Source organism: Delphinapterus leucas, chromosome 9, assembly GCF_059928025.1.
Source record: "Delphinapterus leucas isolate spDelLeu-1000000601 "Yukka" chromosome 9, BTC_Dleu_Yukka2, whole genome shotgun sequence".
In the NCBI taxonomy this organism is placed as follows: domain Eukaryota; kingdom Metazoa; phylum Chordata; class Mammalia; order Artiodactyla; family Monodontidae; genus Delphinapterus; species Delphinapterus leucas.
The window spans coordinates 94,346,529-94,373,091 of NC_143137.1; the positions used below are offsets into that span (position 1 = coordinate 94,346,529).

At 44.6% G+C, this 26,563-nt stretch overlaps 1 protein-coding gene across 1 annotated transcript; it reads right to left on the reverse strand.

The window, feature by feature from the left end:
• Positions 1–5,396: 5,396 nt before the first annotated feature.
• Positions 5,397–22,792, reverse strand: INHBA (inhibin subunit beta A). Its single transcript, XM_022593052.2, has 2 exons — positions 19,814–22,792; positions 5,397–10,736 (listed from the first exon to the last, which is right to left on the reverse strand). Exons 1-2 carry the CDS (start codon positions 20,199–20,201, stop codon positions 9,847–9,849), a joined length of 1,278 nt encoding a protein of 425 aa, XP_022448760.1. The 5' UTR covers positions 20,202–22,792; the 3' UTR covers positions 5,397–9,846.
• Between the last annotated feature and the right edge of the window lie 3,771 nt (positions 22,793–26,563).

Here is a 26,563-nt window from a genome sequence, read left to right on the forward strand (position 1 = left end):
AATAAAGAATGATTGAAAATAAAAACACAGAAGCAAAAACTTACACTCTCTTTATAGTGAAAGAGAAAAGAGGTAGAAATCCAGTGATGTGCAGAGTGAAACACAGTCCAGAAATATATAAATGCATTCAAGAAACAGCCAGATAGGCTAAAAAGAACATTAAGTTGTACATAAATACATCTGCCATGTAGCCAAACTTCATCTCTTTGCTTTGACCCCTTCTTTCAAAGCAACATGAGTAATTCTGAAGCAAGTCTTCTAGCCAATTTGGTTGAGTGTTTTTGACAATTATTTTTTCCACAAGAAGCAATTAAGCCAAATGTTTCACTGTTGTTCCTGTTACAACAAAAGCACTGAATGGGACATCAAAAACAGAATGACAATCAATTTAAAAGTATATCTCATAATTAGGTATGTCCTTGGGGGTAATATCTGTTACAAAGGGGGAAGCAGGGCCTTTGGCCAAAAGATCTGTGTCTAACCCAGATCTGGACAGTTTGGATGTTAGAATCTTGAGGCTGAAATGCACTTGGGGAGATTCTAACTCAGTTCTTTTTATAGACAGGGACAATTTGAAACCCAAAGATGTGAATGGGACTGAACAAGACAGAGTTATTTCATGACAGAGGCTGTCTAAAGCTTGGATTTCCTGACTCATACTCCAGCATTTTATTTCTCCTCACTAAAATGTCTCTGCTCCGCAGGTTACCAACTGAAGAAGTAGTTGGTTGTATCAGCTCTAAATACACAATCCACAGGCAGAAGTAGAATAAGGCAGTTGTGTGTAGTCAGCAGAATCATAGGGTAAGAGCAGTCACGCTCTTGGAGGAAAGGCAATAAAGCATATGGCTGAGGGTGCAATGGTGGGTTCGAGGCTTCCTGGGGTTGAAACCCAACTTCTTGTCACATGCTAGGTGTTTCACCTTGAATGGGTTATTTAACTATTTTGTGCCACAGTTTTCTCACCTGCCAAATGGTGGCTATGGTCCATCTTTGAAAAGGAAGTCCCACCTCCTAGAGTTCTTATAAGGAGTTGCTTTTAAAGACTTTCATTAATAAGACCAATACGTTTGTGACTTGTTTGAATTTGTGTTCAAAAATATTTCCTGAGGACCTACCACACTTTTCTGTGTCACCATATATAATGCCAATGTAAACCCAGTTGCCTCCACCCTTACAAATCTGTAGAAGCAGAGATGGTAGCATTGAATAAAACAGGCTGAATTTCATCAGCTCTTGCCCCACCTTTTCAAAGATGGAACTGAGTCAAGTCCATAGCCCATCCCTAAATTTTATCCAGTTCTGCCTAGGAAACTTCAGGTGTTTCACATGTGCCCATAAACCACCCAGTCAGCTTCAGTTCCTACAAGGTCTCTCTCAGGTTCTTCCATACCTCCAGTGGGGATCCATCATAATGCCACTGCTTCCAGAGGCCACCTTGACAATGCCAAAATCTGGTGAAGGTCCTATCTCTCACGGCTCCCAAAGCTGTTGGACTATTTTCTATGCATCACCCATAGTGCTATTTTCAATGCATAATTTGGGAATACGGTCCTCTTTTCCATAGAGTATCGCAGTTTGTTTCTTGGGTACCAAAGGAATAGCCCCTTTACATGGAGTCATTGATTCTTCCTTTTCTGCCTGCAGCCTCTTCTCTCCACTGGTCTAGACCCAAGTCCTGGAAGTCTGACAGGTGGAGGGTGCAGCTTACCCCACCTTACTTTCCCCTGGGCACATACTCCTCCTTCAGGAAAACACAAAAAAACCCTCAAGCAATCTGATTCCTAGGGGTCAGCACATGTACTGATCAGATCACTTCCTGATGAGGCTAAGTCACAGTTGACCTCATCCTTACCAGCCCTGGGTTTCATCTCCTTTCCCCACCCACCACCCACCATTTTTCGATCATCTGAAAGGTGTTTTTTAAAGGGATTTCCATAGAATGTACTTCCAGGGCCTAATCCATGTTCTCCCAGTTCTGGGATGACTGCTTTGAACGTCAGTTTTCCAAATGATGGATGGATCGAATCAGAAGCATAATTGGGTACTTGTTCCTTATAAAATGGGTTCACATTACATTTCCTGTCTTGTGAAGTGGTTAAAGCCCAAAGATAAAAGCTGCTCACCTTCACCCTATGATACCTGGTTGCAGGAGTGATCTGGAGGGGCCCCAGATACAGGCATGAGAACAAGCTCTCTTGGGAGAAGGAAGCCATGCTTATCCTGATTCTCTGTACCCTGTTGACACTTGGCTTGCTGGGACATTGATGGGGCCATCGAGCATTTGCTTTCGAGGAGTCACAGGGCCATCCTACCTACTGGGCAACATTTAACTTGGAGAAAACTCTTTTGAGTCCTCTGCCCAGACTGCTTTTGTAAAGCAGCTAAATGAATGATTAAATCAACCAAATTAGCTAGAATCTCCAATGTAATTCAAATCTTATCCCAAGTCCAAAAGGAAGAGGCTGTATTTGCTTGCTCCATGTTTTTAATCTGAGGCCATTAGTAGTAACTTCCTGGCAACATGGGCCTGTCCATGATCTTATGGAGACTGGTGATTTAGTTAGTTGAATTCATAAGGGTTAGTTGATTTCAGGATTGTGAACCCCCATAATAATTTGGCATAAAAATAGCTACTAAGTGTATTATTGCGATACCATTTCAAGCCATTTCATCTAGTTGGCAATTTGATCGTGTTTGGGATATGATTACTCAGATGGAAAATTAGTTTTATCTTTTAAAATAGCCTACTTAATGACAATTTTACTTAGAGTCTTTGAAGGATTAAAAAAAAAATTGACCATGAAACACAAACATTTGTTATTGAGATCAATGGTGAGAAGCCTCCCTGGTTCCATTTAGAAGGGTTTGATGATTGTCTTCAAAGTGCTTGGCAACTCTAGGACAATAAACACTTTGAAGACCAATGCTTTGTCATTCCTCTGCCTCAGGCCTGCCCTTTCTGGCATAAATTAGCAGGGTTTGCTATTTCTTTCTTTCTCTCTTTCACAATGGAAGAGTTTCCTCATAATGAATGTTTTTCTCCCATGTGAGTACCAAGCTTTTCAAACAGCTTAAGCTATGGTCCTGAACTGTGTGGACAACTTCATTGATGAGAGGCGTACTCCCTGGGATCTTTGTTGCCACATTATTGTATTTGTCTTAAAACACTGTGTCTCCCACATGACAATGATGCGGGCACCACCACCACCATGACAGTCAGAATGACAGTAGCAAATTAACTCTTGCCCTGGGTGACTCTTTCGATGCTCTTTTCTAACAGTGATTAGACCTTCTCTCAACACTTCCTCTAACTGCTTCCCGAGCAGAAATCAGTTTCTTAAAAAGACGATCCTTCGTCGTTTTTATTCAATCAGTTGGCCTAATATTTTGCAAAACTGTTTTCAGATTTTATCTGCCAAGTCTTCTGCAAGAAAAGTACTTCTCTGGTATCCCTCTAGTGAATTGAAGGCGTGGTAGGATTCATAGGATGACAGGCTCTTCTCAAATGTGGACACTGTCAAGTGGGGCAATCGTCTATATCTAAGAAGTCTTGAAACAGCTCTGTGAGACTTGCTTGTGGATAAACAATTTGTCTTCCTTATTTTTTCTCACTGTAGGCACTGGTGACATGACAATTAAAGAAACCCTGAAAGGGAGTTATGGAGAATTTCTATGGATCCTGCCTTTTCATGGACCAAAGAGAAGAAAACATCGGATCATAGAAGAAACACCAAAATTCTTTTAAGGGAGCAGACACTTGATTTGATGCAGGAAGGAATTACTGCACTGCTCTCTTCCCTTTTGTTTGAACACATCCTCAGACAACTGTTTTCTGAGAAAGGATCAAACCTCTAAATGAAATGGATCTAGATGTTTCCTTTAAATGATGACAAATTCTCTCTCTCTCTCTCTCTCTCTCTCTCTCTGCCCCATAGATATGTATATATACATCACATATGTTAGATGTGTAATATATGTATTACATGTACATATATGTGTTTTTACACATACACGTATTTATGTATTTTTCTATAACTGACTTTTGTTTTCTTTTAGTTATTTTTTCTTACTTATGATAACATCTGTATAAATTTCATAATAATGTTACTCATTTGTAATTCAGTGGGATTTTTACTTAGTTCCTAATTTACATTCATTATTAAACTTGACAGGAGATGAAGGCTAATGCATGTGCTAATGTGTGCACATACACACAATTACACACACACACAGATCACTGAGCCCATAAAGTAAAATACTTCGGACGAAAGGTTTCCTCTAGCAAAATATAAGCATAGAAAAGACAAATTAATAAATATAAAGCAAAACTATAACAATTCTCTTTTTCTAATTTTAAAAACTTGTAACTTTCCTACCTAAAACAGATAAGAAGGGTTTGGTATGAATTTACATAAACTGGGCATTTCACTTGGAGATAAGTAAACTGTCTGGTGAGTATAAATAAAGTACCTGTGTTAAAAAAAGTGTGTTCAACACTCAACCCTCACCTCCACCACCACCTTTTTTTCCTTGGAACTAACAAAGAAAATGGAAGTATGGAACAGCAAAAAAAAAAAAAAAAAAAAAAAAAAAAAAAAAGAAATTAACTTGACACTTGAATACAGACCTGGCTTGGAATCCTAGTTCCAATTAATGTTACCTAACCATGCCTCAGATTCATCTGTAAAAGCAGGCTTGTCAATATCTACTGTTCTGGTTGGATGAAACAACAATGTGGGAACAGCAAATAAGATGATGAATGGAGACATGCTTGTTCATATGGGCATTTATAGAAGTTAGTTTCTCCATATAACCCCTGGGATGGGCACAGATAATAAAGAAAATCCTGTAGAAGAAAAGGGTGTACAAGCAATTCATTCTGGACTGTACTTGTGTGATTCCAAATTGGTCTAGTTGGTCCCAGTGCTTTTCTTTCCTATGTATGTAGTTCTTGAGCCCTGGTTGTTCCATGCAATTCCAGTTTTTTATCCAGAAAGAAAAGAAGGAAGAAAAAAGAGAGGGAAGGAAGAAGGAGGGATGAAGGGAAGGAGGAAAGTGGGAGGGAGGGAGGGAAAGAGAGAATATCTCTTTATTTCATGTTACTTGCCACTACAAGAATTTTCCCATTGAGAAATGGGAAATTTAAAAAAATGAATCGAATATAAATATTGCTGGTCCAAGTACCTGCAGCCCATTACAAACCTCTACCACAGCAATATATATTCTTTTTCTATATGCGCTCTCTCAATTTAGCTTTTGTTCTCTCTCTCCCACGCGATCTATTTTTCTCATACTCTTCCAGATAATTACAGTAGCAATGAAATTATCACCCAGCAGACAACGTGGCAATATGTGTGCGAGGTTGATCTTGGGAAACCAATAAGACAAAAAAATAAAAATAATAAATCCCAAACAGGTCTTTTTATTTAACATAAGGCCAAAGAAGCTATCAGGCGTTGCTGAATACTGTCCACTAACTGTACAAAATATTAACTGCATGCCTCGCAAACACCAAAATATCCGCTGGAATGCCATAGAAATAAATAACTTCTGCTATAAACACATGAAAACATATCAAACTGTTATCTCTTTAAACATATTGTAAATAAAAAAATTACCAGTACTTCTACACAATAAATATTAAGAAACCATTGACATAGTTGAAATGCACTCATATAAATTAACAACTTTAATTACATTAGCCAAACAGACATTGGTTAAAGAACTGCATGTGGTATGCCAAAAAAAAAAACCAAAGAAAAAAAAAAAACCAAAATAAAAATCAAAATAAAACAAACAAACAAACAGACAACATAAACCACAGAACATAAAAGGTTTTAAAACGAAACAGGCTTCAGATTATCTTGGCTTTCATAATTATATTTTTCTTTTAAAGAAAAATATCAACCCATTGTCAATGCACTGTTTTTCAAAGCATTTAAATAGAGGGTAAACCCCATCGGAAATTAATACAGAAGAAATGATTCACTTTATGCATAAAAAATAAATAATAATGTAGCTGAGACATGTGGTTTGCTTCTGCTCTTGAAGACGTGAACAGCTTCTAAGCATTCATTTTTCTCTGACCCATACAACAGCTTCTCAGTGATAAAGGGTTTAATTTAAACACACACAGTGTCCACCCCCAAGACTTCTGCCCACTTCTACAAGTTCCATTTATTGTGTAGGTTTTCAGGGTGACTAAGTTTTCTCTACCTTGAAAAGGGAAGTCGCCAAAAGGCCCACAGGAAATCATTTTATCAAGTGAACATGATAATTTGAATCTAAGCTTAATACCTTCTCTGATTTTTAGAGTCATCTTGATGTCCAATCCCACGAAGGTGACCAAAAATTCACTTGCTCTATCTAAGAGGAGAAGGCAGGTACTCTCCTTAAAATCAGAGTGTGGAATCAATCTTAAATAAGTATGAAATTGGTTGACCTTCAGACACAAGAAAATCCCAACTCAGTGTGCCAGAATTCACCTTACTTTTTGGAAAAGAAAAGAAAAGAAAATGTTAATCCAATCTACCACATATTTATCATTCTTAAAAAAATATTTGGTAATAAAGGCTTTTCAGAGCTTTGAAGATTGGTGTGGGTAGATCTTTAAAAGCCTAGAGATCGCCCTACAGAAACAGTAGAGAGATGCAAAGATCAGAGGAAGCCACACTTGTTTTAGGAAAACAGACAAGGAAGACCCAATCTGGTAGAATTTAAAAGCTTTTTCTTTTGACCTCATGCTATTCCATGAAAAGTGTGGCTGTTCACAGAGCTGCATAACTTCCAAGATTATTAAAGATAGTAGCAATTTATCATTTTATTTCAAGGCCGTATACACTTAATAAAATATTTTGGTTGAAGTTCAAAGATGTGTAATTTAATGTAAATGAAATCTTCCCATTAAAATATTGTCGTATGGAATATCATTTAGCTCTGCTTCTAAATACTGTGGCCACTCATCAAACCCCGTCGTACCTTCAATACGTCCAGGACTTAAAGGCTTTAGTAGATGGCATACGTATTTGAGATGAATGGAAGCCACAAAGGGGGATCAGCTGTTTTTTTAACCTCTTTTTCTTTGGCCATTGCCTGGGCCAGCTCTGTTATCACACAGTGAACTACGACTGGGTTTCCCAGGCTATTTACAGGTTCCCATTAGCTCCAGTGCCAAAAAAAGAGGCAGTTCAAAAAGCCCTCCAACCTCTAGACTTTAGTAAATATAGCCAGGTAACGACATTAAATCTGCCTCCATACAGCCTAGTGTGATAGCAGACTGATCCGGTCTATTTCTCAAGAAGAGCTAAACCACCTTGAGTAATATTTGGTTTCTCACTGCTATTTTATTTTCCTACTATTAATATTTTTTAAAAATCTATGAATTGACATAGGGCTGAAAGCTTCAATATTTTGCAAAATGCTAATAATGTAATTTTCTGAATTAGACTTTGTGTTTCCAATTTTTGCAAACTTCAAACAAGTCAGTACAAATAAGGTTCTGTATTTTAAAAAGCACATAAATGAATAACTTCTGATCTAGGCAAGCTAAATACTGTAGAATAAATTAGTAACAATTTAGCTTTAAGCATGTACTTTGATATTTATAAAACACAGTGGTTTTTGTTTTTTGGGTTTTTTCCTTCTTGCATCCGAATCAACGCATACCAATCTATACATCAAGAGTTTTGGCTGTAAATTAAAATCTTCGCAATTTTTACTACTGGCCCCCCATCCCTGCTCTCCATTCTTTTCCTTACTCCTACTCTCTTAAACACCTTCCCCCGAATTATTTTTCATTTTACTAGTGACAACATGATTATTGAGCCCAGCTGTGCAGGTAGTATATCTCACAACCAGGCCTTAATCATAAAAAAAAAAATTTAAAAAAAAAACCCCAAACACAACCACCTCTTTTATCCTGGCCTAAAGGTTAATTTCTGTCTGAAAAGCTTCTGATTTAAGATTGATTCCAACAGATAATACATATGTTATCCAAAAATAATCAGCCTAGATTGAACATGAGTTTCCTGTTTTGTTTCCCCAGCAGGGAGTAAATAACTTGTAGAATGGGGGTGAAGGACAAGAGAGAGGAGGGAACTGGATCCCTGTACATCGAAAGAGGGTCTTGTTGAATATTCACTGGAATTCCGAGGCTTTTTCCCATCCAAATTTCTGAAATGTGCCCACCTAGTTCAGAGTAAAAGCAAAAACGATAGCCTATCCTTCTTAAAAATACTGTGTTTTGCACACAAACATTCATTGCTTTAAGAACATTAAAAAATGACAGCCTGAAGTGCTTAAAATGTGTATGGACACGATGCGCCACATGTATACATACACACAGACATGCATGTGCCCGAGCACTGTATATATACACATACAAGCATGGAGCGTTCCATGAATCTGATTGAACTTGATAGCCAACAGTGTACAACTACTGTACATCCAGTATGAAATGTCCTGTTTCATGGATGTAAAAGGAGTCAAAAAACCAAACTTCTCAGGTCTTTCAAGCCTGAACACAATCCACCTTACTCAACCTTGGATCCCAACCCCTGACTCATCGACGGTGAATGATACCAACCACAGACAGACTGTTTAAAGGCTCACACAAATGTCTTTGGTGTATGTGTCTATTTTTTAAGGTACAAAATAATAATAATAATTAGAATTATAATAATAAAAATAGCTATTTTGTGTGCTGTAGCAGTTCTTTTATAGCTCACATTAAGTGCAGCTCAGAACCCGCCCCGCCCCACCCAAAGAAAATACTTGTTAAATAAGGATTAGACAGGTCGAACACCATTGTAGTGCAAATAGTAAACGATTAAAAAAAAAACACAACATTTACAAAATATAGAAATGTTTGGATCCAACAGATGGACAAACATATTCCTTTCAAGTATCTCTCCTTGAAGAAAATAAAAATTAATCAGGTTACTTCCAATACAAAAAAGTCTCTCTTTTTTGTTCTCTCTCAGGTAAACAGTTTCAAACCTATTAGGTTGCATAGTTCTAAGATCATAAGCACCTTAACGAAATGTAACTTGGTATTCTTTTTTCCTTGATCTTTCATGCCTCCCATTCTTGTTCTCAATTTTTTTTTCATGTTGGTTTTTGTTTTGTTGTGGAAGTGGTGCAGAAAAAGGTGTGACCACCTGCACACTGGTGTTCTTTTACCAGAATGTGTGTGTGTGTGTGTGTGCGCGTGTGGTGTGGAAATGCCTCTGTGTGTGTGGTGTCTGTATGGTGTGTGTGTCTGTGTCCGTGTGTGTGTGCTGTGTCTGTGTGTTTGTCCGTGTGCGTGGTGGGCTGTGTGCATTTGTGTGTGGTTGTGTCTTTGTGTGTGTGCATGGGCTGATATACACAGAGAGAGGGTCACACAGACATACCTTACGACCTGGGTTACTGGGTGGGAAAGTGCCTATAACTGGCCCTTTCAAACTCATGGCTTTCTAGATGCTACTTGGGTTGTGTCAGCCCACATTACTGCAGACCGGACAAGTTGACTTCGAGGCTCATACCGAAAGGGAACCGAAAAGGAGAGGACAATATTCCCATTTGAGCAACTGCTGTCACCCCTTGAATGCTGGAGGGAGAAGTGAAGGGCACCCCATTTTCCCTCTCCCCCCAAATTCCCACCTCCTTCACTGTTTCATCTCTGAGCCCTGGCTAAGGAATTTCCCCACATCTTCCTTCATCTGCTTCAGGTTTTGTTTTTAGTTTATTTTTTTAAAAATTTCTATTCTTCTGGTTGTTTCAGTCGGAAACCTTAAACATGTCTTCATGTCACCACTGTCTTCTCTGGACCGTCTTGCTCCCATCCCCCCTGGGCTGAGTGCTCTATGAGCACCCACACTCCTCCACAATCATGTTCTGGATGTCCTTTTTGATGATGTTCTGCCCATCATCATAGTACAACATGGACATGGGTCTCAGCTTGGTGGGCACACAGCACGACTTGAGGTTGGCAAAGGGGCTGTGACCCCGCATGCGGTAGTGGTTGATGACCGTCGAGTGAAAGGACAGGGATGAGCCCGACGTTCCTGCTATGTGGCTGGGGCACTCACCCTCGCAGTAGTTGGCGTGATAGCCAGAGGGAGCGATGATCCAGTCATTCCAGCCAATGTCCTTGAAACTAACAAAGAACTGTTTCTTACAGCAGATGTTGACCTTGCCGTCACACTCCAAGCCCCGCCGCCGGCGCCGGTGAGGGTGGTCTTCAGACTGGCGGGCCTGCAGCATGAGGAAAGGTCTGTGCGACTGTTCCTTCTCCTCATCCCCTCCTGCCCCTCCTTCTCCGTCCCTTTTCTTCCCTTCCCCCTCCTCTTCTCTCTTCTTCTTCTTGCCCAGCAGCACCAGGCTGGCGCCGGTCTCGTGGCATTGATCACAGGCAATCCGAATGTCCAGGGAGCTCTTGCCCTGGTCCAGCAACCGCTGGATGCAGCTGGAGACGGGGAAGATGTGCCAGGTGCTCTTCCGAGCATCCACCACCTTCTCTGATATCAACACTTCATTCCTCTCCCCCATTAAGCCCACTTCCTCGGCCTCCTCCCCTGCGTCCCAGCCGCCCTGCGGGTGCTTCTGCTGCTGAAAAAGATGGATGGTGACTTTGGTCCGGGTCCTGTTGGCCTTGGGGACTTTCAGGAAGAGCCAGATTTCTGCACGCTCCACCACGGACAGGTCACTGCCTTCTTTGGAAATCTCAAAGTGCAGCGTCTTCCTGGCTGTGCCTGAGGATGAAACAGCCCAAGAGAGAGCAGGGATACTGTTAGTTCTGGGGTTCATGGCCACTCCCTAATTTCAGGCAAGCATGGGGGCCTCTGTTACAGACCCTCTCCAACCGGGCTCCTGAAATGAAGGCCCACAGATCTTAAGGACGGTTTTGACATTTTTAAATGGTTGAAGAAAACTAGGATGCTGTGACATGTGAAAATTATATGAAATTTAAATTTCAGTGCCCATAAAGTTTTACTGGCCCACAGCTAGGCTCATTTCTTTATAGGTTGTCTACAGCTGCTTTTGCACTAGAACTTGGATTTGAGGAGCCGTGACAGACAGCGCCCGTCTGGCCCACGAAGGTTAAGTGATTTACTCTCTGGCCCTTTCCAGAGAAAGTTTGTCAACTCTTGCTCTAGAAAGAAAAGAGTCTGGATCTGAGTGTGTCTGGGACACTGGGTCTGTTAACTAACTAACTTAACCTCAGTTTCATCTTTTATAAAATGGGAATGACATAGTGACATTTGACCCATTATCCCATAGGTTTGGAAGGACCCAATGGGATAACATAGATGAAGACACACTATAAACTCTAGCAAGATGTGGAAATACTATTTTCCCCAATGCAAATATGCACACACACCCCGCTGTGTAAGTCTGCATGGCGTGTACCCACAGAGCTAGCCTACTCTTCCTCCTTGGCCACAACCCAGCCTTTTCTTTTATGTGCAAGCAGCCAGGCCGGCATGGAGTCAGGGCCCCTCTCCCATCATTTCTCCATTAAGCAGGTAAAGGGATCTTTCCCACAGGCATATGTGTTTGCATCACTTGTTCCTTCCAATCCTTTACTGAGTTCTTTTTGCCCTCAGTATAAAACAGAAACTGCACAGAACTCTGGGCTCTGCCTGAGCTGCTCCCGCCTTCCAGTTCAGCTGTCTCCCACTGCCCCATCCTCATGGTACAGCCACGCAGCATGAGCATCTCATACAATCTCACACCTCCAGGCAGTGACACTTGCTGTTCTTTCTGCCGAGAAGACTCCTGCCCCCAAAACACCATCCTCAGTGGCTGCCCTTAATAAGGTTTCAGTTTTCAGACGGGACGACCCTCTTCCTAAGCCACCTCTGCCATCTCCACCCACAGCCTCCTGCCAGTCTAGCTTAGGACGCCCCAGGTCTGAGGTCCTGTCTGTGTCATTCACTGTCATAGCCCAGAATTTAGCAGAAAGTAGGCAATTACTTGCTTCCTTATTAACACATGGAGGCGCCCTTAGCATTGAGTTAGATGAAGAGATCCATCTCCTACCCCCGACATCCCCCAGACCACTGCCGGCATGTACCTGCTTCCCACTCTCCCGAGTCCAAATCTGACAACCATCTGAAAGTTCATCTTAGAACTCACAACTCCCTGGGGAGTGGGGTGGGGTGGGGGGGTCTCCCTGCCTGGATGTCTATAGCTAACGGAAATCCAGCCATACTTATCACTTGCAGCCCTGAGATGTTTACGGTACTATAAATTTTAGGCCTGGTTTCAAGTTCTCTGCGGCAGAAAGCAGGCTCTTCTGTGCATGGCGAGCTGTAGATTCTGTTCTTAATTTAACACACCCTGCACAGTGTGACTGTGCTAGTGATAAATTCACGGAGGCCGGGGCCGAGAAGGTTTGCATAGGAAAGGTGCTCCTCCTGCATCTCTGTATAAACTTGGGAGGAACACTGGCCCTGATGGCGGTGGTGGTGAGGGGCAGACCTCGCATCTCTGGCGGGAGTTGAAATGAATCATGAAGTTAGGTTTATGATTAGATCACCAGAGCGGGGAGCAGTCAGAGGAGGAAGCTGTCTTTTTTTAGGAAGCATGATGACTTTTTTTTTCCAAAATGGGAATCCAGTACTCCCCTTTGCTAAAAAAACGGCGGGGTGGTGGGGGGTTGGGGGGAGGGGGATGGTCGTTATTGTTTGTTTTCTAAGAGAGCAAAAGAGGAGAGTCCAGGAGACCGAGCTTCATCATTTCAATCTAAAAAGACGGTCGGCTGTAGACGTAACGTGGTAGGGTCCTGCCGAGACCGGAGGAAAAAGCTGCCGGAAGCTGCCCTAGGCTCTGCGAACCGGCCCGGAGGAGAGTGTGGTCCCCTCCAGCTCCTGCACATCCGCCCTGCTCCACGGAGGGTGTTAACAAGCTCCCCGCTGTTCTCCCTTCTGCTTCCGCCCCCGGCCGGCTTCTGAAACCCTAAACCGCACAGGGTGCCACTCTAAAGACAAAGAGGTAGTAGCTGCAAAATTAGAGAAGCCAGAGGCCACAAGGTTCTGTTTTGTTTTTCTAGGAAAGAGTGTGAAACGGGAGAGTCTGTCCGTCCCCAGGCTGGGAGAGCCCTCTGGGTTTGACGTAACTCATTCCCACAGGCTCTGCTCTGCTGTAACCCATGTTTGCCAGCGGGGCGCTGAGGGTGAAGGGAGATGGTCCCCGGGTAAAGAGAGGGTCCAGGCGGCAGGGTGGACCCACCCACACTGGACTTTCCTGGAATAAAATCCAGAGAAGTCTACACATGCTGGGAGGAGGTGGTGAGATGCTCAGTGGCCGACCTGTACAAGCGACAGCGCGTGCAAATTGCCTTTGGAGGGTCAGCGAGGGCGAGGCCCCTTGCTTCCAGGAACAGCCTACAGGGCGGCCCCTCATTTCACAAGAGCTGGTTTCTAATGCAAGATATGCCTCCGCCCCTTCTTCGCAGGCAGCCTTACTTGGAAGCAAATGATTTAGTGTTCCTGAGAGAGGATTGTACAAAGAGAGTACTCATTAGAGGGGGCTCAATCTGTCAGGTGCTGTTATATTAGGATCAGAGAGTCATCATAAAATGACTTTCATCCTGGTCCTGGCTGGTAATTAACTGCATGGCATCGCCTGCGTACTGGGAAGAGGCACCGTGCTGAAATATGCATCGGTTTAATGATCTGAGCAGAGAGACTCGGTTCCCTGTATTTGCCTCCACTGCCTGCGTACGGATCTCTCCCCCATATTTCTGACATTTGGATTTTCCCCCTACTAATTGACATGCCTGTCGCCTCCTTCTCCTGGTGTCCATTTCTGGAACTGCTATTTGTATATTGCATGAGGTTTTATCAGGGAAAAAAATAAAACTGAGATCCAATTTCACGAAAATGCTGTTGCCATAATGCTCAGGAGAACGGGGGGAAGAGAGAGATTCAAGGCTTCCTAATGTCTACCTTACATGCAGGTACATTTTCAAAGTTCTATTGTATTCTGACTTATTAAGCAGTGCATATTTTTTTTCTTTTACATCTAGCTTTCATTGCAGAAGGGGGTTGGGAGAATGAGACAGCTAGACGCTGGATGGAATTCATATATACCAGGGCTGTAGGTCTCCGAAAGATATTACAACCCTCAAATTTCTTAGGCATGAAAAATATAAGTAGTCACTTGATTATATTTGCTTTATCTGTGTTTTACCTGAGACAGATGGCTATACTGCAGTGATGCTTTCAGGCGGCTCCAAGCCTCAAATCTCTACGCACAGCAACTCGAAAAATGGAAGGAGGTTGCCTAAGGCTGAGGTGTTTAGGATCAATTGCTAGTCAGTTTCAGGTTTGACTTAAATATCTCCTGCTATAAAATCTCAGAATGGAAGTCTTCCCATAGTGCTTTGTGGTACAGCATCAGTGTATACAGGTGTGCACTGGGTTCCTACACTGTTACCTACCTATCTAGATATCGCTGGAGGCTTTGCTAACCTTTCATTACCTACTCTCTGATAATATTCTTTTCATCCTCTGTGCTATTTTTTCTCTCCTGAGGCTTGTGAGCAAGGCTTGTATCACAGCCTGCTCCGCCTGAGTAATTCACTAAGAAAGTCCCACGCAAACGCATGTGGGTGATAATATTTCATCACTTAAACCTCTCTTGAGCTCGGTGGACACATACCCAAGGGAGAGAAAAAAAGGGCCTAAAAATGGGTAGGAGGGATGGCTACTGCGCCTCATAGGGAACACCTCAGAAATGTTGCCGGACGGGAGGAAAGACTTTGGAAGGCTGGAAGGGAGAACACCTGAAAGCACGTTTTCCTTTGCTTTTGTGCTTTCAGAATTTTTCACGTGTTTTTAAGAACTCACTCAGTGAACCGGCATGCCAAGGGTTAAGCGGCCAAGCTCCTGGCTGTTCCCCTCCACCCACATCAGGATACAAAATGCTGCACATCCTTCCCACAGCCCCCTCCAGCATCTCAGGTTCACGGGCGCCTGAACAACTCCAGTGAAACAAGCAATAGTAACAAGCAGTGCTTCATTTTTGATATGGTTTTTTCCTCACCGGGGTCCTGCTCAAAGTATGCTGCCCTTCTCCATGTGGGTAATGATTAAATCCCTAATGTTAATGTAAAGAACCTTGTTGTTTATGGAGAAGTTAAAGTCACCATGGCGGGTGGAGGGAAGCCTCGGCGTAAAACGCGGCTATGACTTTAATTTTCCGTCCTTCACCAAGGTTTCCCTGTGCCTAGACGTGGTATAGTCATTGGTGGGAGAATACAGAGCTATCATGTGTGTTCCCTGAAGCACTAATTTTGCATTTGGACTGTTTCCAGGGGTTTCTGCAAAAAGCAGCCAGTGAGGCCTTAAAGGTTATGCCTCCTTTAACCTACAGGAGAGGGTCTTGCCTGTAGCAGAACTACACGTTTGGTTATAAATTAGCTTTTGATTTTTTTTAGCCTGAATATCTTTTCTTAGGATGTGCTATTGAATTGCAAATGTTCAGCCACATTCCTGCATCTTTCATTTAAAGGGCGATGCAAAAGTTTAAATATTTAGAGAGAAAGGGATTTTAGTTTCCTAAAAGAAGTAGAAAAAATTCGGAAGGTTCAACCCACAGTCTTTCAGAGACTTCTTTCAAAGTTCCTGAGAACTCTTACACTATGGATTTTGGAGCTAGGAATCAGTTGGGTAGGAAGCATTCTGAACTACAGCTAAGAGATCGTGCCTGAGTATATTTTAGCAGAAGAGGGGGCAAGACGAATACGTGTTTTCAGGAAAAGTCCTGGGAAGGTACGATTCCTGGCTCACCAAATATGAAAACTGCATTTCTACCCTGACGCTCTACTCCAATGCACCTCCTCCACCGGCCCAAACCACTAACACATCTCTTTTCCCATCTTTTCCCAACCATTTCTCTCTAACACTCCCGGTTCGGAAACAAACACATACTCCAAAGCCATAAGCTCTGTTCCCACAAGGTGTTAAATAAATAGACTTTCTCCTCCCTGTTCGAAGTCACTTGTCATTTGTCGCTGTTGAAAGCCGTTGATAAGACAGGACAACTAGGCAACCACATCAGGGGAGATGGAAGAGGTTTTTTTGTAAAAGCCCAGGCGGCCGTATTAGGGAGAGATGTGTGAGCAAAGCAGTCTCGCTGATGATTCATGGTCACATTTCTCCCCGCTCTGCTTTGTTTGCTTCTGAAATTTATCATTCCTCTGTCTTCCATAGAGCTCCGGAATGTTCACTTGTATCACTAGAATTCCCATTTCCTTTCCTTCTGTCTCATTTAAAATGTTACAGGTAGTAGTCATGTCCCTCCCAACCCATAAAATCCTAACTTTTCCTGCAGAATGATAAGAAGGAGGGGGTAGCTGATAATCACCAAGATTAGGGCGATTCAGGCTAGGGCTTCCAGTAGGTGAAATTGTTTCCCTAAAAGATTAACTGGTTAAGGAGCAAAAGTCTTTGGAATGCGCCCTCTTGTGGCCGATCATTTCCCATTATTCCGCGAAGAAAGCGTGTAACCCCTAAAGACACCCTCCAGTGAGGGTGAACTCCCAGGCAAGTTCAGAAGACTGGCGTGGGGTGATGGGAGTCAACTCCACCTTGAGACGGCTTTCTTGGGGTGGAGGAAAATAGTCATCCCAGCAAGCTGCCTTCGACCCGTTTGGGAACATTTGTGTACATTTCTAACTCAAAGTTTCTGTACCTAGTATCTTCCAAGGGAGGAGCTTTATGTGTTGCTTTCAAACCCACATGGCTGGGCTATGTGAGCATTTTCTATTTCTTGGTGCTTGATTTGTCTTTCTTCGCCTATCCATTCTTCAACAAGTGCTATCAATTGCTAACTTCATTACCAGAATCAGAGTATAAATTTGGCCTCAAGGGTGCTTTTGACCAGCTATTGTCACAAATGAAAAAAAAAAAGAGAGAAATTAGGATAGAGCGGTCAAGAAGACCAGTGATTTTGACTTCAATGACAATTACGGTGAGAGTTGGCTTGGTCCTACCCATCTCTTCCTCCTTTCCTTTAAGGCGTTAAAGTAAACAACAGAGGATTATTCTGTTGCCAGCCTTGCAAAGAATACAGTCACCTCAGTGAGCAATCTGGGGTGACAGACTTGAAAATCATTTTTGTTTGTGGGAATACATGTCAGAGAGCCTGAGGGCAAGGCTTCGCTGCTTAGTCAATAACAACTCATATCAGCTTTACCAAGATGGGGTGCTTTCCACCTAAGCACAAGGGGACAGACTCAGTTCAACAAGTCCCTGGCCCTTGAGTTTTTGGAGTTCCTCAACTGCGGTGGCCATGTCTTGGCCTTATTCAACCATCCTGATGAGAAGAGGCCACAATTAAACAGGAATCCCCAAATGAGGAATCTTGAGGCTGAAGGATGCATCTAGGGGTGAACATCTGTGACATGCATGCAGGTGACAGATGACTTACTGACTGGATTCTATGCTGTACAGAACAGTTTCTAAAGGAAAGAAAAATGAACGCCCTTTGCTACCCCCCCCCTCAGAACCTTGACGTTTGACGTCGTTTGAGCATTGCTAAGGTTGAATTGTTCCAAAAGTAACACGACATTTTCGTCTATTCACTACAATCAACCTGAAGATAAATCTCTTTCCTGGGTCAGCAAAAGAACAGCAAAATACTCACATGGTACTTACTCTATTTGGAGAGTAGATTGTCCACAGAGCAGTCGTTTTTGTGAAATCATACAAAATCGACTTAAAGTTGAGGCGTGAAACTTCTCAAACGAGAACAAGCAAGCGCGTCATAAACCTTTTCTAAGAATCCAGCGGCTCACCCAAAGTCAACTTGTAAACTCAACCAGGAGGACTTTTGCATTACAGACCTTAAACTTTAGTCAACATGTGAGTCAAATGGATCCACCTTTTCAAAAAGTAGCTCAATTTCTTTCAAACTAAACACCTACCGGAAAAGATCTTTTTAAAAATGACGAGATTTCATATAACTGAGAAAAAGATTGGCACTGAGACGAGGGCCATAAGTAAGAAAGAAGGTAAAGAGTCAAATTTTTTTACTGCAAAATCTCTCAATGCCAAGAGAGTGATTTGCTACACAAGTCAGAGAAGCCAGAAAGTGGGCATATTGCTAGCATCGGGCGTAGAGTTAAAAGTGGCCAAAGGCAGAGGTCTACCTAGTCATATGATGTGGGAAAAGCCAATTGAGGAAGAGCTGCAATTAAGGTCATTCTGTGTGGCAACTGGTATATAGAAACATATATAGGGTCCCTCTGTGGCAGAAGAAGCAGTCCCTAGACCACTGGAATCCCCATTCCCAGCTCAGGACCCCAGGAATGGTTGAGAAAAACTGGGTGGCAACTCAAAAACTCCAACCTGCCTTTTTTCACTCAATAAGCTTCACAAGATAAAGTCAAAAGTATCATGTCCTTTGCAGCTGCATCCAAAAAAAAAAGCTTTAAGCAAAGGAAGTCAGACGTTCTTGAAAAGAAAGAAAGAAGCTTCTGGTGAGACAGCTAAACTGCCCGCAGGACACCAGGGCTTTTCCTACGGGAAGCCAGCAAGCCTGCAAGCTATCTCCCCCAGAAGGATGCCCAGGTCTCTCATGGTTTTCTTGGAAATATAACATCTGAGTCAACAGGTTTTCAGGACTGGAAATTCTGAGTGTTGCCTTAATTGTTTATACTACTGCGGCAAACTTTTAAACAGCAATGCTGGGAGTCCCGGCACATACTTTACTGGCCATATGCTCCACCAAACAAAACAATGGCATTCCTTTCAAATGGATTTGGCAAGGGAGACAGTTCTTTAGCCTGGCATTACCATGAAAGTAACACGAAATTAACACATCTGTGTGCCTGGGCTGCATGCAGGGGCTTGTAGGCTGGCAAAAGGATCTGGGTCACCTAACTGTAAAAATAACCTGGCCCCCAGGGTCTCCAGCCCGCCCTTTTGACAGGTAATTTTTTTCTTCAGCAACAGGTTAGCTCGGTCCTGAGCCAACGTTGAGAATCTATTTATTAAAGTTCTTCCTCTTAAGGATTGAGGGAGCGCTCAGCGTAGTATCTGAGAGCACTTTGTCAAGGTTGCATTCCTTGGCCGAGAGCTCTTAGTAACTTTACAGAGAACAAAACTCTTTTTTTCTTTTTTCTTTTTTTTTTTGGTTCAGAGAGCAAAAGTCAGTGCTCCGAAAGGGACTGCTGGTTCAATGTCATCTGTTCCCTAACCCCCCAGCCCCCAAAGTTGCTTTTCGCTGCCTAGAATGTGATGCTGTGCTCTTACAGGCAGAATTTCTAAAGGTCAAAATGACTGTCACTAATATGCCCTGCTTCTCGGATGTGGCCCCTGATTGGATTTTTTTTAAAGAAAAGGGGTTGTTTTTGAGACAATGACTTCATCTGTGCCATGCCGCCCCGATCCCGCGCTCGCCGCCCCTCCCCTCCCCCCAGTAAAAACTTGGGATGGGGTCCGGAAGCCTCCAGGCTCCCCCGACACCCCCTCCCCCCGGCCAGCACCCGAAAATGCCCCGGCTTTCCTCCGGGCTGCTCTGATCTGGTTTCCCCGGCAGGCCGAGGGAGCCTCTCTCAGAGCGGCTTCCTGCTGCAGATCCGGCCGAGAGCTTCCTCCCGGGCGACGGGCTGAGATACGCAAGTGTGACCTAGCCGCCTCCTGCCGGGGCTCAGCCCAGGAGCCCGGCTCTGTGCGGTCCTCTCCCCCTCCCATGCCGTCCGCTAATAACTCCTGACCTTGCCCGGCAGGGTACCCCTGGAGGGCAAGAAGTTCCTCCCAGGACTGTCAGAGCAACGTGACCCCCCCCGCCCCATCCCCCCAGGGCCAGCACCCACCTGACTCCGCGAACGTGATGATCTCCGAGGTCTGCTCCATAAGTTCATTCATTTCTGCCCTTCTGCCGATGTCATCCTCTATCTCCACGTACCCGTTCTCCCCGACTTTGCCCACATGAAGCTTTCTGATCGCGTTCAGAAGCGCCGCCTTGGGTACCGGCTGGGTGACATCGGGTCTCTTCTTCAAGTGCAGCATGTTTAAAATGTGCTTCTTGACGGCCTCCACCATCTCCGGCTGAGAGTTGGGTACGTCCTTTGGGAGGGTGGCCAGCGCACAGGACGGGCAGTCGGGGGTTGCACTGTGCCCCTCGGATCCCGGGGTGGGGGAACTCCTCACTATAATCCAGCAACTCGCCAACAAAAATCCTCGTAGCCAAAGCAAGGGCATCCTGGCAGCAAAAGTTGTTGTGATTGCCCTTTTTAAAGGCTCTGCTTTTCCTCCCCCCCACTCACGCACAGGTTTTTTTGTTTTTTTTTTTCCTTTTTGGGTTTTTTTTTTTTCTTTCTCCTCTTCAGTCAATTCTCTGGAACAAGAACAAAAAGTTTTCTGTGAAGTTTTGTTTGCAGGTTCCCTCTCTGAATGCAGTCAGTGCTGTAGGTTTGTAGCTGTCAGGGAGGAGAGTTCTGACTGTCTCCCAGTAAAAGAGAAGGAGGGAGGGAGGGAGGGAGGGATGGAGGGAGGGAGGGAGAGACAGGGTTGGGGGGGGGAGACAGACAGAGACAGAGAATGGATGGGAGGGAAAGAGAGACTGGGAAAGAGGAGAGAGGGGGAGAGAAGAGAGAGGGAGAGAAGGGGGAGAGGGAGAGGGAGAGAGGGAGGGAGGGAGGGAGGGAAGGAGGGAAAGAGAGAGAGAGAGGGAGAGAGAGAGAGGGAGAGGGAGAGAGAGGGAGTGATTGGCCCTAAGTGAGTGAGTGAATGAGAGAGGGAGGGAGTTTGTCTGTGAGTAAAGGCTGTGCTTAGGAAGGGGAGGGACAGCCCTTTCTGACAGGCTGCCTGCCTTCTACTCACTGCTCCCTCACACACACCTCTCTTCAAATATCACCGATCTCCTCTGGAGTTCTACTTTCCCTTCTGCAAGAAATTCTCCTGATTTGCTGCTCTTGCTGTTGCTTCTTTCCCCTTTCTTTCTCTGTCCAGAGTCCCCTGGCTTCACCTTCTTCCTCTTTTGCAGGGGAAAGCAAAGCCCCAATCAATGGCCTGTCTCCATTGACAGGGAGGACCACACGGAAACAGCCTGCCCCCAGCACCCCTCCATCCTGCCCAGCCACAGCCTGGAAGGTGGGGCTCGGAAGGAGGGGTCACTGGGGGCAGCCTGATCGTGCTGGCCAGAGGGAATCCCTGCAGACCCTCCTTTTCCCCCATTCATTCATATTTCAATGTTCAGGGCCATCAACACCAGCAGGCTATCAGAGGGGAGCGCAATAGAACTTTTGTTTGGGGTCATGTAATACACTCTACTTTTCCCAACTGCAAAATGCAGCCGGGCATTGAAAGATCCACAGGCAGGCAGGCAGCATGGTACACGCTCTTGTCATGTGAAGCTCTGTCCCCTCTCTTTAGCCGCCGCCCCTCCTGCCCGGCACACACACTCCCGGATGACAGCTCACCACCGCTGGCCCTGACTTCACAGACAAAATGCAAAATTCCGTTGGCCTTTCCCACATTATTTTATACAAATAGTGCACTCCTGTGACTTGACTAACTGGTCCTAGGGGGAAAGAATCTCTAAAATATATTGGCAAATTATTTTCTCTGTCATGTGGTAGTTTGTTCAGCCTGCCCCCTACCCCCATCCCGGACCAGTCTGTTCACGGACTGGCCTCTTGATGGCTTCTTTTTCTCTCAAAGGAACAGCACAGATGAAATCATCATGGATTTCAGTGTTCACGGAAAAAGAAAAATGTGAATTTTTAAACAATGCCTCTCTGAGTTTTTTAAATTCTCTTCCCCCCTGCCCCCCCTTTTTTTTCATTTTCTGTCTTATTGCTTTTATCTTGCAGAAGTATCTTTAAGAGGTCCATCTGTTAAAGCTTCCCTTCCCTCTCGGGTTTTTTTTTTTTTTTCCCCACACATAAGCCCTCTCAGTTTCTGTAGATACAGTCAGCTTATATCTGACACCTAGTGTGTTCACAGCATTAGAGTCAGGCAATGCACTTTGGGTGGGAAAAGTTAATAAACAGCATTACTTGCAAGCATAAGAGCTGAAGACAAGGGGAGGAGGGTGAGGCCAGTGTGATACTAAGTTACAATTACAGTTTGCACAGGTAACAATGCTTTTCTGAACTGGATACCCTGCCCACCTTTGCTGAAGCATCTGCCTTCGAGACTTTCTCTGTTACCATCAATTACACTCTGCTATTATTGTTAAGATTTTGTTGACCTTCCCTAAAGAGTCTAATTTTTTTTTTAATTGGGGGATGGTGAAAGAGAATGGGGAAGGAGGGGGAGCATTTGTGTTAATCGTCGCTTAATAAAATACCCTGGAAATAGAAGACTTATAATCTACCTATTTGGCGTCACATATGCAATACCCAAAGCATTTTGTAGCCCAGTTAAGTTTTACAAGAGAGGCTGAACTAGAACTCAAAGTTTCACGACTACAAACAACTTGAGAGTCCCAATAGCTGCATTTAGATAAGAGCAACTCATCGTTTGAACTCTCTCTGTATGTGAGTTTGTGTGTGTTCCCTGAATTTGTGAATGTAACTTAAAAATCAGCTTTCTCTTTGGCACAGGTCCTTGTAGAGAGGTGCTGAACTGGGTTGTAGAAACGCATAATCTATTTGCATGCTCTACTATTAAAAGCTCTAGTAACTTGCTTGAATACGTAAAAAGGTACAGATCACAATCTGCATGGAAGTGCCAGTAAGTTGTAAATTCCTGCTCGCCATTCTGACTATGAACGTGGAAAGAGCTCAGAAGTAAGAGTGAAAAAGCATTACCTTTCCGGTCCTCTCACCAGCAGACTCTTGTCTCATGTGGTAAGAGCTGTCCAAGTTCCTCTTCATGCTATTGGCACTGAGCAGTTTTATACTGTACTACTTACTTGTACAGTCACACACGGGTACCAGTCAACCAGAAGAGGGCTGGGGCTTTGTTTGGGATTGGTTAGGAGCAACATGACATCAGCAGATGACTGGTTTTTCCAGTGTGAGACATATTTCATAACTCATTATCTAATGGAAAGCCTTTCTTGGCTGCTGTGACACTACTGGGTGATCACTGAGGCAGTGAAAAACCTCTGACTGACTGGACTCCCTTTTAGAAAAATCCCGGAATCCAACAGCTCTTGCTCACTGAGTTTCCAACTTTCAACTTTTCTTTGACCAAACATGCACACACTTCTCATTATATTCAGGCTTGGTTTTATATCTTCACATAAAACATCTGTTACTTCATGAAGTTGCCTCTATTTACAAAGTATTTTATTGTTCCTAACAGGGAAGAAAAATTCACAGTGCTTTTCAGAGAGATTCTGAGTTTACTTTTTAAAATAAGATAGTTCAGGAAGGGGGGAAAAAATAGGAAAATATGTATACCTCAATGGGATGATCTCCCCTCCCCTGACTTACACTATTATTTTCCATCTTGAATAACTTAATTTTAAAAAATAAGATATTGTATTGAGAAAAAGAAAAGGAAAATATGTATACTTACAGGCTGATAATCTCCCCTCTGCTGACTTACACTATTATTTTCCATCTTGAAATTGAATGCCTGCTTTATAAATCATTTATCACCAAGAACTTTGGAAATAGTCATTCTCTGCTAGCGAACTTTATGTGTATCCTTCCCAGTCTTTAGAATCCCAGTCTAACTAGCAAAAAAAAAAAAAAAAAAAACTACATCATTCTTCTTTACCAGAACGTCAAGTCCTATGATTTCTAAATTGTTACAAATATAACATGAGATTAATGAAAAGAAGTGAGCGTTTCTTGAAACGGGAGTTAAGTTGGTCAGGGTGTTTAGGGGGAGGGAGAAGGCAGTGTTAGCAAGCCAGGGAAATAACACAGGAGAAAGGACTCCTCAGACAAGAATGCTGGGGAAGGGTTGTTTGAAGGAGTATAGCTGAAGCCTAAGCTGGGCACTCATGACAAGTTGAATAAAATGTGCAAAATTGGGAGCTAATGAAAGCCATATGACCAGATATGCTGTTTTGTATGCAGGATTTAACATGCATAAAATAAACTTTTCACTGTGCCCACAAGCAAAATATAGAGGCTCTGGCCTCCTGATGTGTAGTTCAAGCAGGTTCCTTTAGGACACCAGAAGTCTGTCTCAGGGGGTCTGTCCTGGCTAAACACAGAGAAAGTGTGGGTGCTGAGCTGTGTATTGGGGTGGGGGGGAGTGTTCTGAGAATTGCATATGCAGAAATGAACTAGGAAATAAAATCTTTAGGTTGTACAGGAACAGAGGGAATCTGAGAAGGAAAGATAGAAACTGGATCAGTGTTGGTTAACTCCAAAGCTGCCCATCAGTTTCAAACTGGACGGAGCCAGCCCCTCTCTAAGAAAGGAACTTCCCCAGCCTTTTCGCATGAGCAGTCCAGGACAGCAGTGTCTGGCCGGGTATCTAAACGCACCCCTCCCCCCAACATGAACGTTGGTGTCCTGGAAATACCACCATGTTTATGAGTTTGGGGGCACAAACCAACCCGGATGAGACCCTGATTCCACTGCTTACTAACCAGATAACATCGGGCCTCAGTGTCTTCATCTATAAAGTGGGATCCACAATACTCCACTGCAGGGTCAAGCACGGTGCTCAGCAAATACTAGGTGATACGATTTCGGAGATGCCCCGGTGCCTCTCTCTGAACATCTGTGTCACAGGAATCTGCGGCACCCCGACCAGAGGAGACACCCTCTCTCGGGTGACTCGCATCGCGTTGGCCACGGATGCCACCGAAGGGCCCACCTGCCTAGGTCAGCCCACCAGCTGTGATGTCATTCTCCACCTGAATCCCCAGCCTCAGAGCTGAGCCACGCTGGAAATGCCTCCTCACTCAGTGGAAATGAGGTGGGAGTGGGAGGGGAAGTTGGCAGGTTAAAATAACTTCTGTCGACTATTCTGGATGGCGGAATGATCTTTTCCGTCCCGGACTCCAGGGCCCAGGGGCGGGGAGCTGTTTCGCCCAGCTCCTGATACGCATCTCCCGTTCCTTCCTCGGCTTGGTTTCTCTTTCACTTCCTGCCCCCCTCCCCCCGCGGCTCCCCGACCCCGGCCCTGCGGTCCCGCTGCTCGGCCTGCTACTGTACCTTGAGCAACACCTGCTGGCAGCTCCCGGGGATCACGCCGGATCGCGGCCGCTGCTCGGGCCCGGCTCGCGGGGCCGGAGTCCGGGCCAAGCAGTGCGCAAGCGGCCGCCTCTATTTTTACCCCGAGCACCAGCAAGGGCAACTTCTTTTAAGAGCAGCTCTTGATTTTTTCCCCCCTTTTGGCAGCTAGAGAATTCAGAGAGGGAGGGGGGAAAAAATCACTGATCAGTGAGGGCGGCTGGGAATCTCTGAACCCAGCCATCAGGGCTCAGGGTTGAAAGCACGGCCAATGTCAGGGACCGGGACCAGGACCTGCGGGCTGGCTCCGGGGCGGACAGACGCGCGCGGGGAGCGCTCCTGCCCCGCCAGCTCTGTCCCCTTTCCGATCGCGGAGCCGGGTCCTCCCAGCCAGTGCGCGAGCGCGGTGGCCCGCTGCCACCGCGCTTTTCACCTAGTGCAGGCGGCCTGATTTACTGGCGACTTCACAAAGCTCCCCGACTCCTCGCTGGAGCCTTTTGCAGGGCTCTGTTCTCGCCTGGAGGAGCGGCCCCTGGAGAACCCGGTGGAGCAGCTTGCTTCGAGGAGCCGGGAGGGAAACTGTGGTACCTTATTTTACTGTAATTGCAAAAGGCGCGATGTGCCAGAGATGTATATTTAGAAGTTGTATGTTTCTACTTTTATGTAAATGGAGCAATTAGGGCCTGTCTTGCTGCTGCGAAACTCCAGGGCTTGTGCCTTGCTGGGAAAGCTGGTGTTTTCAATCACAATTAGTGAGCTGGTCAAAAACCAAAGTTCCTTTAAGGATAAGGGCTCAGTGGCGTAAGCAGGGGAGAGACCAGCGTCCCGGTGCCACCCTGGGGCCCGCGGTGACACACACGTTGGGGCACGGCTAACCTATAGTGGCGTTTACCCGTGGCAACAGCTGTCCCCGTACAAAGTTGGCATAGATCAAGGAGCGAGAATGTTCATTTTTTCTTCTCAAGCAAACCGTCTGTCCTTCGGCTTCCATCCATGCTATTAATTGGTCTCTTTACTCACTACTCCTGGAACAAGGAGACAGGCCTAGAAAAGGGGCCCGTTTTTCACGACTCTGTGGTTTTAGCTTTGCTGTTATTCTGTTTCAAAAAAAAAAAAAAATAAAACACCAGGAGGCGTGAACGCCCCAAGCAGGTGACTGGGAAGTTGTCATCTGATTCAATTGAAATGGCACGAGGCTGCGGGGTTCAGAGCACTGACTAGGCTGCTGACGACTCAGGGTGTTTTAGTTCCTTCCTGTGAAAAATCTGTTCCCCCAAAAGCAGGATTTCTGGTTCATCCCGTCTGGGAAACGGAACATAAAACGTGACTAGAGGGAGAAATCAAAAGGACTCGAGGTGCTCTCAACAGCTGGCGTGTTATTCTGGGCTCAAGGCAGGAAAACCTTGCCCCAGTGGGGAGTGGACTCCCTCGAGAGGCAGCTCGGGATCCAGAGAACGTGGGCGGGATCCAGAG